Raw genomic sequence first — 12,018 nt, 5'->3', positions numbered from 1 at the left:
ATTTATCATCATGGGCAGGAGGTCACAAAAAGATCGCCCAAGGACACTCTTGAGGAAAAGAAATTAGGTTTAAGTTATTTCTGTTGCCCTGTATCCAAGTCAGTGAGATGTAGAGTCTGAAATAATCTAATTTGTTTTGTAGTTTCCTGGGAGGCTCTGAGGAAAGGCAAAGGAAGATCTGCCTCCCTGGCCCCTTGACAGTGACCTCTCTCAATTCTCCATGACCAAAAATGGTATCTCACAGCCTGCTTCCAAAGATTGCAGCTGAATTATTACCTGCATATGTGCAGATGAGTGTGGTGCCCATCCAGCTGTGACCAAGGGCTGACTGAATGAACCGAGTCAGTTCTGCCATGCTGGCCTGGCACTGGTGTGACAAGGGTGTCCAAATCTAAATTATGGGTGACGGGTAAGAGTGTCTCCCTGGCCATCCACGATCCTGACAATTCTTTGCAATTGTTGGCCCATTCAGGAAACTTCTGGTTGTCAGATCCACAATCTTCCCCCAAGGCTAAGCTCCAAGAAGAGGGCTACACAGACAGACTAGACCTGGATCTTACCTCTTGGCTTCCTCCAGGTGGCACAGGTACTCATAGGCGATGTTCTGCCGCCGCCTCTCATCCATCTCCTCCGCGGACAACCTTTCGTCGTCCACAATCGCTAGAAATACAGGCGAAGAATGTGTCACTTGAAAATGTTTTACTCACGTTAACAGTACAGTAAACGAGACATCTACTTGGTGGTCTTGTCCATAAACATTCCTTACGAGTGCATAAGTTTGCTCCACTTCATTTGGAAGGGACAAACCCTAGCTTAAGTCATGTTTTATGTCTTGTTCAAGAGTTGTGATAGACTTAATTCTGTAGATACCATACCAAAAATGGGTGTCATTGTGACACATATGTCATTGCATGTTACAAATATCCATCCTCACTTCCCATTCCTCCTTTTCCAGCTGGTCCACTTCCTTCCCACTTCTGCTTTCATCACACACACACACACACACACACACACAAATAAATAAATAAACAAATAATTTTAATTAAGTTAAACTAAAAAAAGTGAACCCACCAAGGGGCTAGAGAGATGGCTCAATGGTTAACAGCGTTTGCTGGTCTTGCAGAAAACTGCTTGGTACCCAGCTCCACAGGTAACTCTGAAGTACCTGTATTCCACTTATAAGAGATCCAACACCCTCTCCTGGCCTCCTTAAGTACTCTCACATATATGGTGCACAAACACATACTCAAACACACATATGCACATAAAAATATATACATTTTTAAAATAAATCCCTTTGCCTTTGCATTTTATAGTAATGATTTTAAAGATTTGATTTTATAATATTTAATTGTGTGTGTGCCCACACGTGCCCAAGTAGGTACCTGTGTGTTTGCACATATGTGCCTGTGTGTCTCTGTGTGTGTGCACACGAATGCCTGTGTGTAGATATGTGTATGTGTGTGCAGGTGCCTGCTGAGAAAAGAGGCATCAGATACCTTTTATAGAGTTACAGGCACTATGCACTATGAGTCATCTGACATAGGCTCTGGAAACCAAACTCAGGTCTTCTGCAAGAGCAGTATATGATCTTAATTCTTGGGCCACCCTTCTGGCCTCTGGCTTTCACGTAGTTTTGGGTTTGTTTGTTTGTGGGTTTTAATTTACTGATTTTCTTTTATGTGTATGGGTGTTTTGCCTGTTTATATATCGGTGTACAACACGAGTGTCTGGTGCCCACAGAGGCCAGAAGAATACATCTGATCCCTTGGAACTGAAGCTACAGGTGTTTGTGAGCTGCCATGTGGGTGCTGGAAATTGAACCCATGTCTTCTAGAAGAGTAATCAGTGCTCTTAACTGCTGAGCCATCTCTTTAGCTGCATGGTATTATTTTTAACAGGATAAAAACAGGTCAGAAGTTAAGGGTTGACACCATCAGAGTGACACTAGCAAATAGGTTTCAGTAGCAGAATTCAATGGAATTCAGACAGCCTTGAATCAATTAGAGCCTGGCCTGCTAGCCACACCATCTATAACAATACTCTAGAAGGTGTCTAGTGGCTAAGCTTGGAGGCGGTAACCTTATGATGTACCCTAGAAACTCTGGAGTTGAACACTGAACACACAAGTATTTGTCTCTTCTTAATCGCCAAGGAAATTGCTACTGCTCATCCAACCCCAAATATCAATGAGTCCCATTGTAGAAAGAACAGAGTCTCTAAGACATCCCCCTTGCTACCTATAACCTTTCTGGTTAATAGAAGTGTAAAAGGCAAAGCTAAAGGAGATAGGAAGGAAGTCAAGTTTACAAGCCCACACAGTTTATGCTAATACAGGCTTAGTTTATTAACTCAAACACAGTGTCCTGGGATTTCTGTGGAGAACACAGACTAATAATTTCCTGACCCCATTTCTTCTGCCCACAGCATCCAGATATCACTGCACCAAAGCCTTCCCTGTTTATTTGCATAACAACATTGCTTTCTCATAGAAAGGGCCCATCCTTTCGTGTTTTCAGGTTGGTAATTACAGTTGGTCATTTTTACACGTGTGTTCATGTGGGGGAGCAAGTGTAGCCCTGCGTGAATGAGAACTCATGACATGAGCATGGCTGTGTCAAGGACCCCATTGTCTCAGGTCCATGGGAATGGCAAGGCCTTCCCCTGGTCGAGTATGGATGTTCACACATACAGAAAATGTCAACCACAGCGTCCTCCTCCCTCCTGGATGACTGCATCATCTCCATCAGAGTAAACAGCCCACCCGACTCTAGTTCTGCTATCCCTGTGCTTGCATTTCTTCATTCGGATCGCCCCAGTCCTGTCTAGGTCAATCCTACAGCTGTGCAGGCTGGGGCAGGACTGCTAGTCACGGCAGGAGTGGGAGGGACTGAAGAACATCTGTGGACTCTTGAGGAGCAGGCTGATTCCAGACCTGTCCAATGAGGAGTCGATCACAGAACCTTCATGGAAAAAAGGAATTAAAGTCAAAATATGAATTCTTTTTCCTGCCGAGACAAGATCTAACACTGCAGCTCAGGCTGTCATTAAACTCTTGATGCTCCTTCATTAGCCTTGCTCCTGTACTATGGTAATAGGTATATACCAACCACACCCCACCAACATTCGAATTTTCCTACAGCATGTACAATGCTAAGTACTTAAGATCCAAAATTTATACCGAGCCCTCAGGGAACTGAAAAGAAGGGAGATCATATTTGAAATAGTATAAAATTTGGCAGGATATACCATAATTACAGAAATGTGCACTAAACACTTATTTACTGAGCGCCATCTTGACTTCAAGGTCTTAGGGAATGTGTTGTCTGTATTTTGTTTCAATTATACCATGTGATTCTGTGAGCCAAGCAATTGCTCATTTAACAGACATACAGGCTGAAATGTCTTTAACATAAGCAAAGCAGAAACACAAGGAGCACACACAGTGGGACAGAGAGGAATAAACTGCACAGGAACTTGGGAAATGTGTGTGTGGATGAGAAAGAAAGGAATGCAGAAGAGAGACAGCTGGAGGAGATGGGCAGCTCGGGCTGGATTGTTACAGAAGTGGTACCCAGAGGAGCAGGACTCTGCACGCCCTTACCCATCTTTTTCCCCCACTATCTTTTCCCATTTTCCACTATGGCTTCCATTTCTTCGATAAGGACCTCATCCCAGACCAATGATACCAGGAAGGGACAGCGAAGGCTTACATTTGTCAAAGCATCTTTTTTTCTTAATAAACTCAATCTCATCTAAATGTTACTGTCTGTCTGTTTACTTGGTAGTTTAATATAGGGCTGGAGATCAAAAATCAAGGCTTTGCATCTCCAGTTCTTGACCTGAACTTTAAAAGAGTTAGTGCATTCCAGAAAAGTGCCAAGGCTTCCCAGCAGCCTTCGGAATTCTGTCCTGCCCTGCAGGTGCCCAGGCCTTCCTCATCTTGCCTTCTCTTGCAGTAGATGTCCTCCCTCAGCCACACTGCACTGCCACTCATTCACCTGTTGTGAGGATCACCTTCTTCAACGACGGTCCTCAGATGTCATCCGCTCTTTCTAAACTTTGAGTGGTGCCCTCTTTCCTATTGAAGAAAGTTCTAAACCAGTTTTCCTCTCCCCCATACATGGAGCCTTCACAGCTTAGTCCAAGTAAATACTGTATTCCAGGACCTTGCTACTCCCTTTCAGGGGCTTCTGCTACTCCCCTTCTCTCTTCCTGGGAAGCCATTCTCCCACCTCTGTGTGTGACGAGACCTCCAACAGCTACTAAGGCACACACTTGCAGATTCCAGCATCTGAGTCCACCCCTCTCTTCCACATGTCAGATCACACCATTATCAGAGCACTCACCGGACAGGCCCCATGGGAGATCAGTCATGGCTCCCTCTCCAAACTGGTGGCTCTGGAAAGAAGGGGCTCGGTTTTGATTCCTATCTCCCTCATCTGTGATGGCTCCTTACACAAGCAGCTCTCTGACATTTAGTGAAACATTATCTTCTAGTAAATCCTTCCTAAGACAGTTAACTAATACCCCATAACAAGCTTACTTTGAATCAGATTATAATTTCTCTTATCTAGGTTCTCCCAAAAATGACATTTACAAAGGAAAGCAGGCTGCTTGCAAGGTCTGGAAGCAAGGGAAAGAGTATGAAGACAAGGCTAATGGTGGAGTGTACCAGAGACCTGGGTTACCTGGTCCTTTGAATGGGAGCCCCAGAATACCTCTCTTGTTAAAGGGCCCCTGGATTCTCCCCAGCCCCACTCTCTCCTCCAGCTATGGTGATGGCAGAGGCAGAAGAGAACTCTCAGCCCAGATCTCACAGGAAAGGAAAACTTGTCATGGGCTTTTCAGAGAAGGTTCCCATACATTGTCTTTACCATGTATTAGGATACCACATTCAACAGGACAAAAAAAATGTAAAATACTTGAATGAGCTTGTATCATAACATTAATATTATTGAGAGTGTCTGCTTCCCAGGCTGAAGTGATTCATTCATTATTCTGGTACTACTCTAGTCCTTTGTAAATGGTGGTAATTATTAGCTTTTATTTTTAATACAAAAAATATATAAAAATAAAAACTTTAAAAAGGTAAAAAAAGATACCTGACATGCTATGATAGTCAGCTGTCCACTATGGTATCAACATACTCAAAACTAATCAACTTATTATACTTTGGGTCTCTGGTGACATGGTATATCATGTAAGAGCCCATGGCAGGTGAAGGGTGTTTATTTCATGGGACATGAAAAGCAAAAGAAACAAACAGGAAGGAGATGGGGTTCCTTCTGTTCAGGAACTCATTCATGATGACCTAACTTCATTCTATTAAGCCTCACCTCTTAGGTTTCATCACCTCCAGATAATACCACAGATAGTGGCCGAACTTCTAATACACGTGGCTTTGGGGGACATTCAAAGTCAAATCATCACACATAGCCACATACCAACATCTAATGTTCAATTCCATCATTCCCAATAGATCCCTAGATAACCCGTCACTTCCAATCTTCCATTTTAAGAACAGCTAAAAGCGAAGAGTGTTTACTCTTTCTGACAGGATATTTTCATTTTGTGGTACCCTCAGATACACTCAAACCTGAAAACAACTTATAATTCCTAGGAGTGTCCATCTCTAACAATCTCTAACCTGTGTGTGAGTGCTAGGGTACCACTCAAAAGGTACACTCCCCAGCCTCAACCATCTGTCTAGAAGAGGCAGAAGCCTCCTGTGATCTTTCACCCTCAGACACTCTAGGAAGAGTTGGGGTAGAGATCCCCAGTTTCTACCCCAACTACTTCCACAACCACCTCCTCAAGACCACTGCTGAGAACTCCTAGGCTCTGCTATAGCCCTATCCAGGAAACAAACAAACAAAAGCAAAAAACAACTTACAAACACACACACACACACACACACACTGTTTTAAATTAAAATTGCAGCATGCTGAGCATTGTTGATGGCATCAGATCTTCAAGTCTGAACACAATGGCTACTTCCTAACTGTCCTAACACAAGTTTGCCTCTCTCCCAACACTTCCAATATTTTAGTTTAGTTTTAAAAATTAATTTATTAATTTAATATGTATGACTTTTTGTCTGCATGTTTGTATATATACATACACATACACACACACACACACACACACATATATATATACACACACACACATCACTTTTATGCAGTGCTTGTTGGTGTGGGAGAATTGTCTGTATTCTGTCAATCATGTTTTAAATAAATGCTGATTGGCCAGGCAGGAAATATAGGTGGGAAAACCAGACAGGAAGTAGAAATGATGTAATGAGAACAGGAGAATTCTGGGAAGGAAGAAGTTGATTCCTCCCACTCCTGCCCAGACCACCGAAGCAGCAGGATGTGATCTGTCTCACTGAAAAGGGTACTGAGCCACATGGCTAACATAGATCAGAAAAATGGGTTAATCAAGATGTGAGAGTTAGCCAGTGAGAGGCTAGAGCTAATGGGCCAATCAGCTTATAATTTATGGAGACCTATGTGTGATTTTCTTTGGGGCTAAACAGTTGTGGGGTAAAGGGCAGGACAAAACCCCCAAGAACAAAGAGGACCCCTTCATGTTACAGCCTGAGGCCATAAGAGGGTGTCTGATTCCCCTAGAACTGGAGTCATAGATGGTTGAAAGCCACCATGTGAGTGTTATAAACTGAACTTGGGTCCTCTTGAAGAGTGGTCAGTGCTCTTAACTGCTGAGCTATCTCTGCAGCCCCAAACTACTGACATTTTAATAATAAACTCAGAGAAGACATATTTTAAGTCATGGTATCCAGAATACATCTCATATGTTCTCCCATCCAAGTACTAACCAGTCCTGACCCTGCTTAGCTTCTGAGACCAGACAAAGGACTGGAGATGGCTCAGTGATTAAGAGCACTGACTGCTCTTCTAGAGGATCTAGGTTCAATTCCCAGCACCCACATGGTGGCTCACACCTGTCTGCAACTCCAGTTCCTCAGCTTCTGACACCCCCACACAGACATACATGCAGGAAAAACACCAATGAATATATAATGAAATAAAAAATAAATTATAAAAAAGAAATAAGATTATATGTTCTCTGAAAATATTTGGTAAATAACCTCTTATCGGGAAGGCTAATAAAAGGGTCCCAAATATCTGTACGAAGTCAATTGACTTCTGCCTGTTTGCAGTGAAGAAAAGGGTGTGAAGCTGCAAGCACAGAGCCATCCTACAGGTCCCTCTACTGATATTTAATTAGTGTGCTTATGCCAAAACACCAGGTTGTGCACCAGACAAGCAGAAGGGCTTTCCCTCAGGGCTCCGCCATGTCCAACCTCTTCCTTCCACCTTCCCACATACCTGGCCCACTTCCCCTCTCACCAGACACTTCACCTGTCCCCCTTCAGGGCGGAGAAGGCCTGTGATGACCTGCCACCCAAGGGGAAGCCAAGGTTATAGGATTGAGAAAGTTTTTGCAGCCAAAGCAGACGCTTTTGAACCCCAGAGGGTGCCCCAAAGACCTTTGCTCTACTCATTGCTCAGTGATTTCTGATAAGAGCTCTTGGCATGAACAACGGTCCTGCCATTTAAACAGTCCACGAAGCTAATAATTCACGGCAGGCATGACTTTACTGCCGACAAAGCATTTTCCCACATGTTACTTATAGGCCCCATCACTTATTAATAAGGAAGCCAAGGTCAGTGAAGGGAAAGGATGGCCCATGACTATTCTCTGGGCCAGTGACACATCCAGGGCTGGAAGTGACATCCTTTGGGGCCACATCATCACCAAATGAAGAGTTCCCACTAAAGCAAAGGAACCCATAATTCACGTAACTCCGGAGTTCATTTCATTTGGAAACAACTTGGCTATCTGTGATTTCCTCTGAGGTACTTCTTCCTTCGCAGCCCTGAACTCCCTAAGGAACATGACTTTGTGGAGAAGAGTTTCCTCGGGTATTAGCAATTCACCAGTGCCATTAAGATCACTGGCTGGCTGGCTCAGTTGGTTAGAGAGCAGTGCAAATGAGAACGTCATGCCATTAATAAAATCAGCTGACACCGGCAAGAGATGGAAACAATCACAGTCTACGGCAGTCACATGACAGAGATTATGAAGAGGCAGAAGAAGCAGAACCAGAAAGAACTGCGAGGCAAGACGTGGAAACAGAAGAGGAAGGAAATCAGAGTCAAGCGCAAAGGACGCCCGCAAATCCAACATAAACTAGCCCAAGACCTACCCTTCGGTAAGGTGTGGCCACGGTTAAAGGCCTCGTCCCACTACTTGCTTCCTTCACACAGATACCAAGGCCACCGTATTCTCGCTAATCCATCCATCTGTTCGCAAATATTTGAATGGCTGCTTGGTGCCAGCCTGTTCGGATACAAAGTATGACTCACAAGGTCTCTTCTGGAATTTTTATTAGGGTTACACAATTGAGATTTGGCATAATGACAAGGTGCTTGAGTTTGGGAAATATGCTCAAGGGAGGGTTGGCAAGAGAAACGAAAGCCCTGGCTGGCTTCATAAAATGGTATTATCTAGGGTGTACTCCTTTAAGGAAAAGCAGATTAGAAGCATGACGGGAATAATCAATTCCAAGAGGTACACCCACCATTTAGTATTTTAAGTACACATTGTTATTCTGGGTGACTCAAATTCTCTACAAAGAATCCTAAATATCCTCAGGTATGTAATGCAGCTGGGTGTGGAACCATAGTCTATGGCTTGGGAACTGTGTGGCCTTAAAGAGAGTACCTAAATCAGCAGTTCTCAACCTGTGGGTTGCGACCCCTTGGAGGGGGTATGAAAAGAGCCTTTCACAGGGGTTGCACATACCAGATAGTCTGCATATCAGATATTTACATTACAATTCATAACAGTAGCAAAATTACAGTTATGACATATCAATGAAACTAATTTTATAGTTGGGGCGTCACCACAAAATGAGGAACCCTTGTAAAGGCCACAACACTGAGAAGGTTGAGAACCACTGACCTAAATGGATATGACCCACTCTCAATGTTTAAGGACTGGTCATAGGAGGTAGCCTACACTGATACCCAGAGAAGACACTAGAAAATAGAATTCAATCTAAGATCCTGGGGGCAGAGACATGAGGATGGGCTGAAAAGACAACAGAACCAAAAGGCCAACGCTTTAAGAAAGCTGACACATTGAGGAAATGTGACCTGAGGAAAATTCTGGTTTCTTGTCAGCTTCCTGAAGCCTTCCATGGCTACTTAAACTCTAAAGGACCCCACGATCAGACTTCCCTAAACTGGATTTCCTTTCGAAAAACAGACAAGCTTGGGTTGTTTGCGACCCTAACTAGAGTGCAAGACTACCGGTAATGAAGGTGGAAAACCAAGGTGTTTGAAAGCCTGGAGGCTGCACCAAGGATGCTGGGAGTATAGCTGCCAGGCCCAGATCCTTCCTCCTCTCTATGTAGGGCCAACAAAACAACAGAGACTCATATGTCAGATCTTGGACTTGAAGGCAGGGACAACGGGTCCTTCCAGTCCTTATGTTACCAAGTCTTCCGCCGAGAGAAAGTGAGGGAAGGTGAACTTTATTTAAAACCTGCCTTGTACACCATTCCTGGAATTTCTCCCCACCACACATTTCTAAGATCTTTCCAGTACTGCAAATCAGCACCAACTCAGGGCCATTTAGTTTAGGCAAAGCTGTAAAAGACTCTAGGCCCATAGTATAATAAGAAAAACTTTGAAATTTTCAGATTTAGCATTGGAAATATTTCTGAGATGGGGCACGACTAGGCAATGATGGTAAGTGAGCTACCAACACCAAGGCTTTACCAACAAGGGATGTAATCTCTTCTCATTCTAATGTCACTAGGGTTCAGAGGCATTAAGAAGCTCCTAGTGCCTATGTTACATCTAAACAGGTAAATGGAAGAGGAAATGGTTCAGGTCTTAGGAAAATAATTGATCCTTTTCTGGAAATACAGTTACACTGTATAAGATGCACAGAGGAGATCAGATATAATGACAGCACATGACTGCTATCCCAGCAACTAACTTGGAGCTGAGGCAGGAGGATCAAGCGCTACACATTGAGTCCAAGGCCTGGGATACATAGCAAGGCCCTGTCATTAAATAACACACACACACACTCTCTCTCTCCTCTCTCTCTCTCTCTCTCTCTCTCTCTCTCTCTATCCCTCCCTCCCCCTTTCTCCCCTCTCTCCTCTCTCTTCTCTCCTCTCTTCTCTTTCTCTCTTCCCCTCCCTCCCCCTCTCTCCCCTTCTCTCCTCTCTTCTCTCCTCTCTCTCTCTCTCCCCCTCCCTCCCTCCCCTTCTCTTCCCCTCTCTCCTTTCTCTTCTCTCTTCTCTCCTCTCTCTCTCTCTCTCCCTCCCTCCCCCTCTCTCTCCCCCTCTCTCTTCTCTCTTCTCTCCTCTCTCTCTCTCTCTCTCTCTCTCTCTCTCTCTCTCTCTCTCTCTCTCACACACACACACACACACACACACACACGGAGTGGGAAGGGAAGAAAAGGGAGGGAGAGACAGAGAAACAGAGGGAGGAGAGGGTTCTTAGATACAACTCATGCAAAAGGGCCCAACATTTAATGCAAGCATCACACTTAATTACTTAGGTCTGAAAGGCAAAACCCAGGGCTCCTTTTCAGAGTAGAAATTTATTGCTAATTCATCTTGTACACTGTAAGTCTAAACAGGAATATCTAACTTTTTCCAGAATTTAGAAACCCAAGGAGGATTGTGGCCATATTAAGGTGCATCGGGATGAGAAAGGGAGTCCTGAGATTTTGTTCATTTTGGGAGAAGACCAAAAATCAATGATTCCTTGATTTGGGATTATTTACTAATATTTCTTTATTTGCATAATGGCAATTTTCGAGAAATATTTTAGGAACCAAATCACCTCTGACTGCCAGGAAGGCCCAGGGAATAATCTAACTGGCTACTGCCTCCTCTCCATACCCCATCACCCAAATTCCTCACAGATCACAGTGACGAAGAGGAGGGTGTTGAGTTTTGAGGGGCTAGCTGAAAGCTGAGACTTCAATTTCAGAGGGCAATTTCAAATCTAAACAATGGGAAGGGGTTTAGTTCGCCTCTGCTCTGTATGAGCCCCGTGCTTATGGGGTTCATGGCAAAAGGTCTCAAATTTAGATCCAGTCCTAAGATGATGCTTTCTGCTCTCTATAAATAATGAATAAAGGCCCAAAGGATGACTTGACTTAATGCCCCATTAAGAATGAGGCTAAGGGCCGGGCGGTGGTGGCGCACGCCTTTAATCCCAGCACTCGGGAGGCAGAGACAGGCGGATCTCTGTGAGTTCGAGACCAGCCTGGTCTACAAGAGCTCGTTCCAGGACAGGCTCCAAAACCACAGAGAAACCCTGTCTCAAAAAACCAAAAAAAAAAAAAAAAAAAGAATGAGGCTAAGTTAGAACCACTAAACAAACTTAGCAAGTTATGGTCTCTTGAGCTGATCCCAAGAAAGCCACTGCTAACATCTTGTTTCTGTTCTCTCAAAAGCTACCAACATGATGTACATAGTGTTACACCCAGCACTGGGGAGCTTGAGACAGGAGCATTTGGAGTTTGAGAACCATCCTAGGCTACATAGCTAGCTTCATAATAGTGTGGGATAGATGGTAAGACCCTGCCTAAAAAACAAGAAAACAGATAGCTATCCTACACATTTAAATAGCATGGGATATTTCCACAAAGCTGAAAGATCTAGAAGACAGTCATGGTCTGTTCTTCCCTTGATTCATGGGAGAAAATAAATAAAGCACAAAGGAAAGAAGACAATTTCTTGGTTCTGAACGGATTTCTTTCCATGTGTGCGTATGACAGCCTGAGGCTGTATTCTTTCTTCCCCTGTGTGTGTGACAGTCTGAAGGTTGTGTTTTTTTTCCCCTGTGTGTGTAGCAGTCTAAAGGTTGTGTTCTTTTTTTCTCTGTGTGTGACAGTCTGAAGGTTGTGTTCTTTTTTCTCTGTGTGTGTGACAGTCTGAAGGTGTGTTCTGTTTTT

The 12,018-nt window shown here is 43.9% G+C and overlaps 1 protein-coding gene across 3 annotated transcripts in view; it reads right to left on the bottom strand.

The window, feature by feature from the left end:
• Nucleotides 1–12,018, bottom strand: part of Iqgap2 (IQ motif containing GTPase activating protein 2) — a 293,513-nt gene that overhangs the window by 239,576 nt on the left and 41,919 nt on the right. The window contains exons 1-2 of one of the 3 annotated variants that reach the window (XM_057789482.1): nt 8,237–8,352; nt 561–660 (exon numbers count right to left, since the gene is read on the bottom strand). The exons of 1 other annotated variant lie outside the window; for it this stretch is intronic. In XM_057789482.1, coding sequence (XP_057645465.1) covers nt 561–625 — 65 coding nt within the window. In that variant the 5' untranslated portion in view covers nt 626–660; nt 8,237–8,352. Of the gene's footprint in view, nt 1–560; nt 661–8,236; nt 8,353–12,018 lie in introns of those variants that run through there. One more of the 3 variants, XM_057789481.1, reaches the window with a different exon arrangement.

Source organism: Chionomys nivalis, chromosome 15 (genome assembly GCF_950005125.1).
Source record: "Chionomys nivalis chromosome 15, mChiNiv1.1, whole genome shotgun sequence".
Taxonomy (NCBI): Eukaryota; Metazoa; Chordata; class Mammalia; order Rodentia; family Cricetidae; genus Chionomys; species Chionomys nivalis.
Note: the sequence above shows the minus strand (reverse complement) of the source record. Positions and strands in the feature narration are given on the sequence as shown.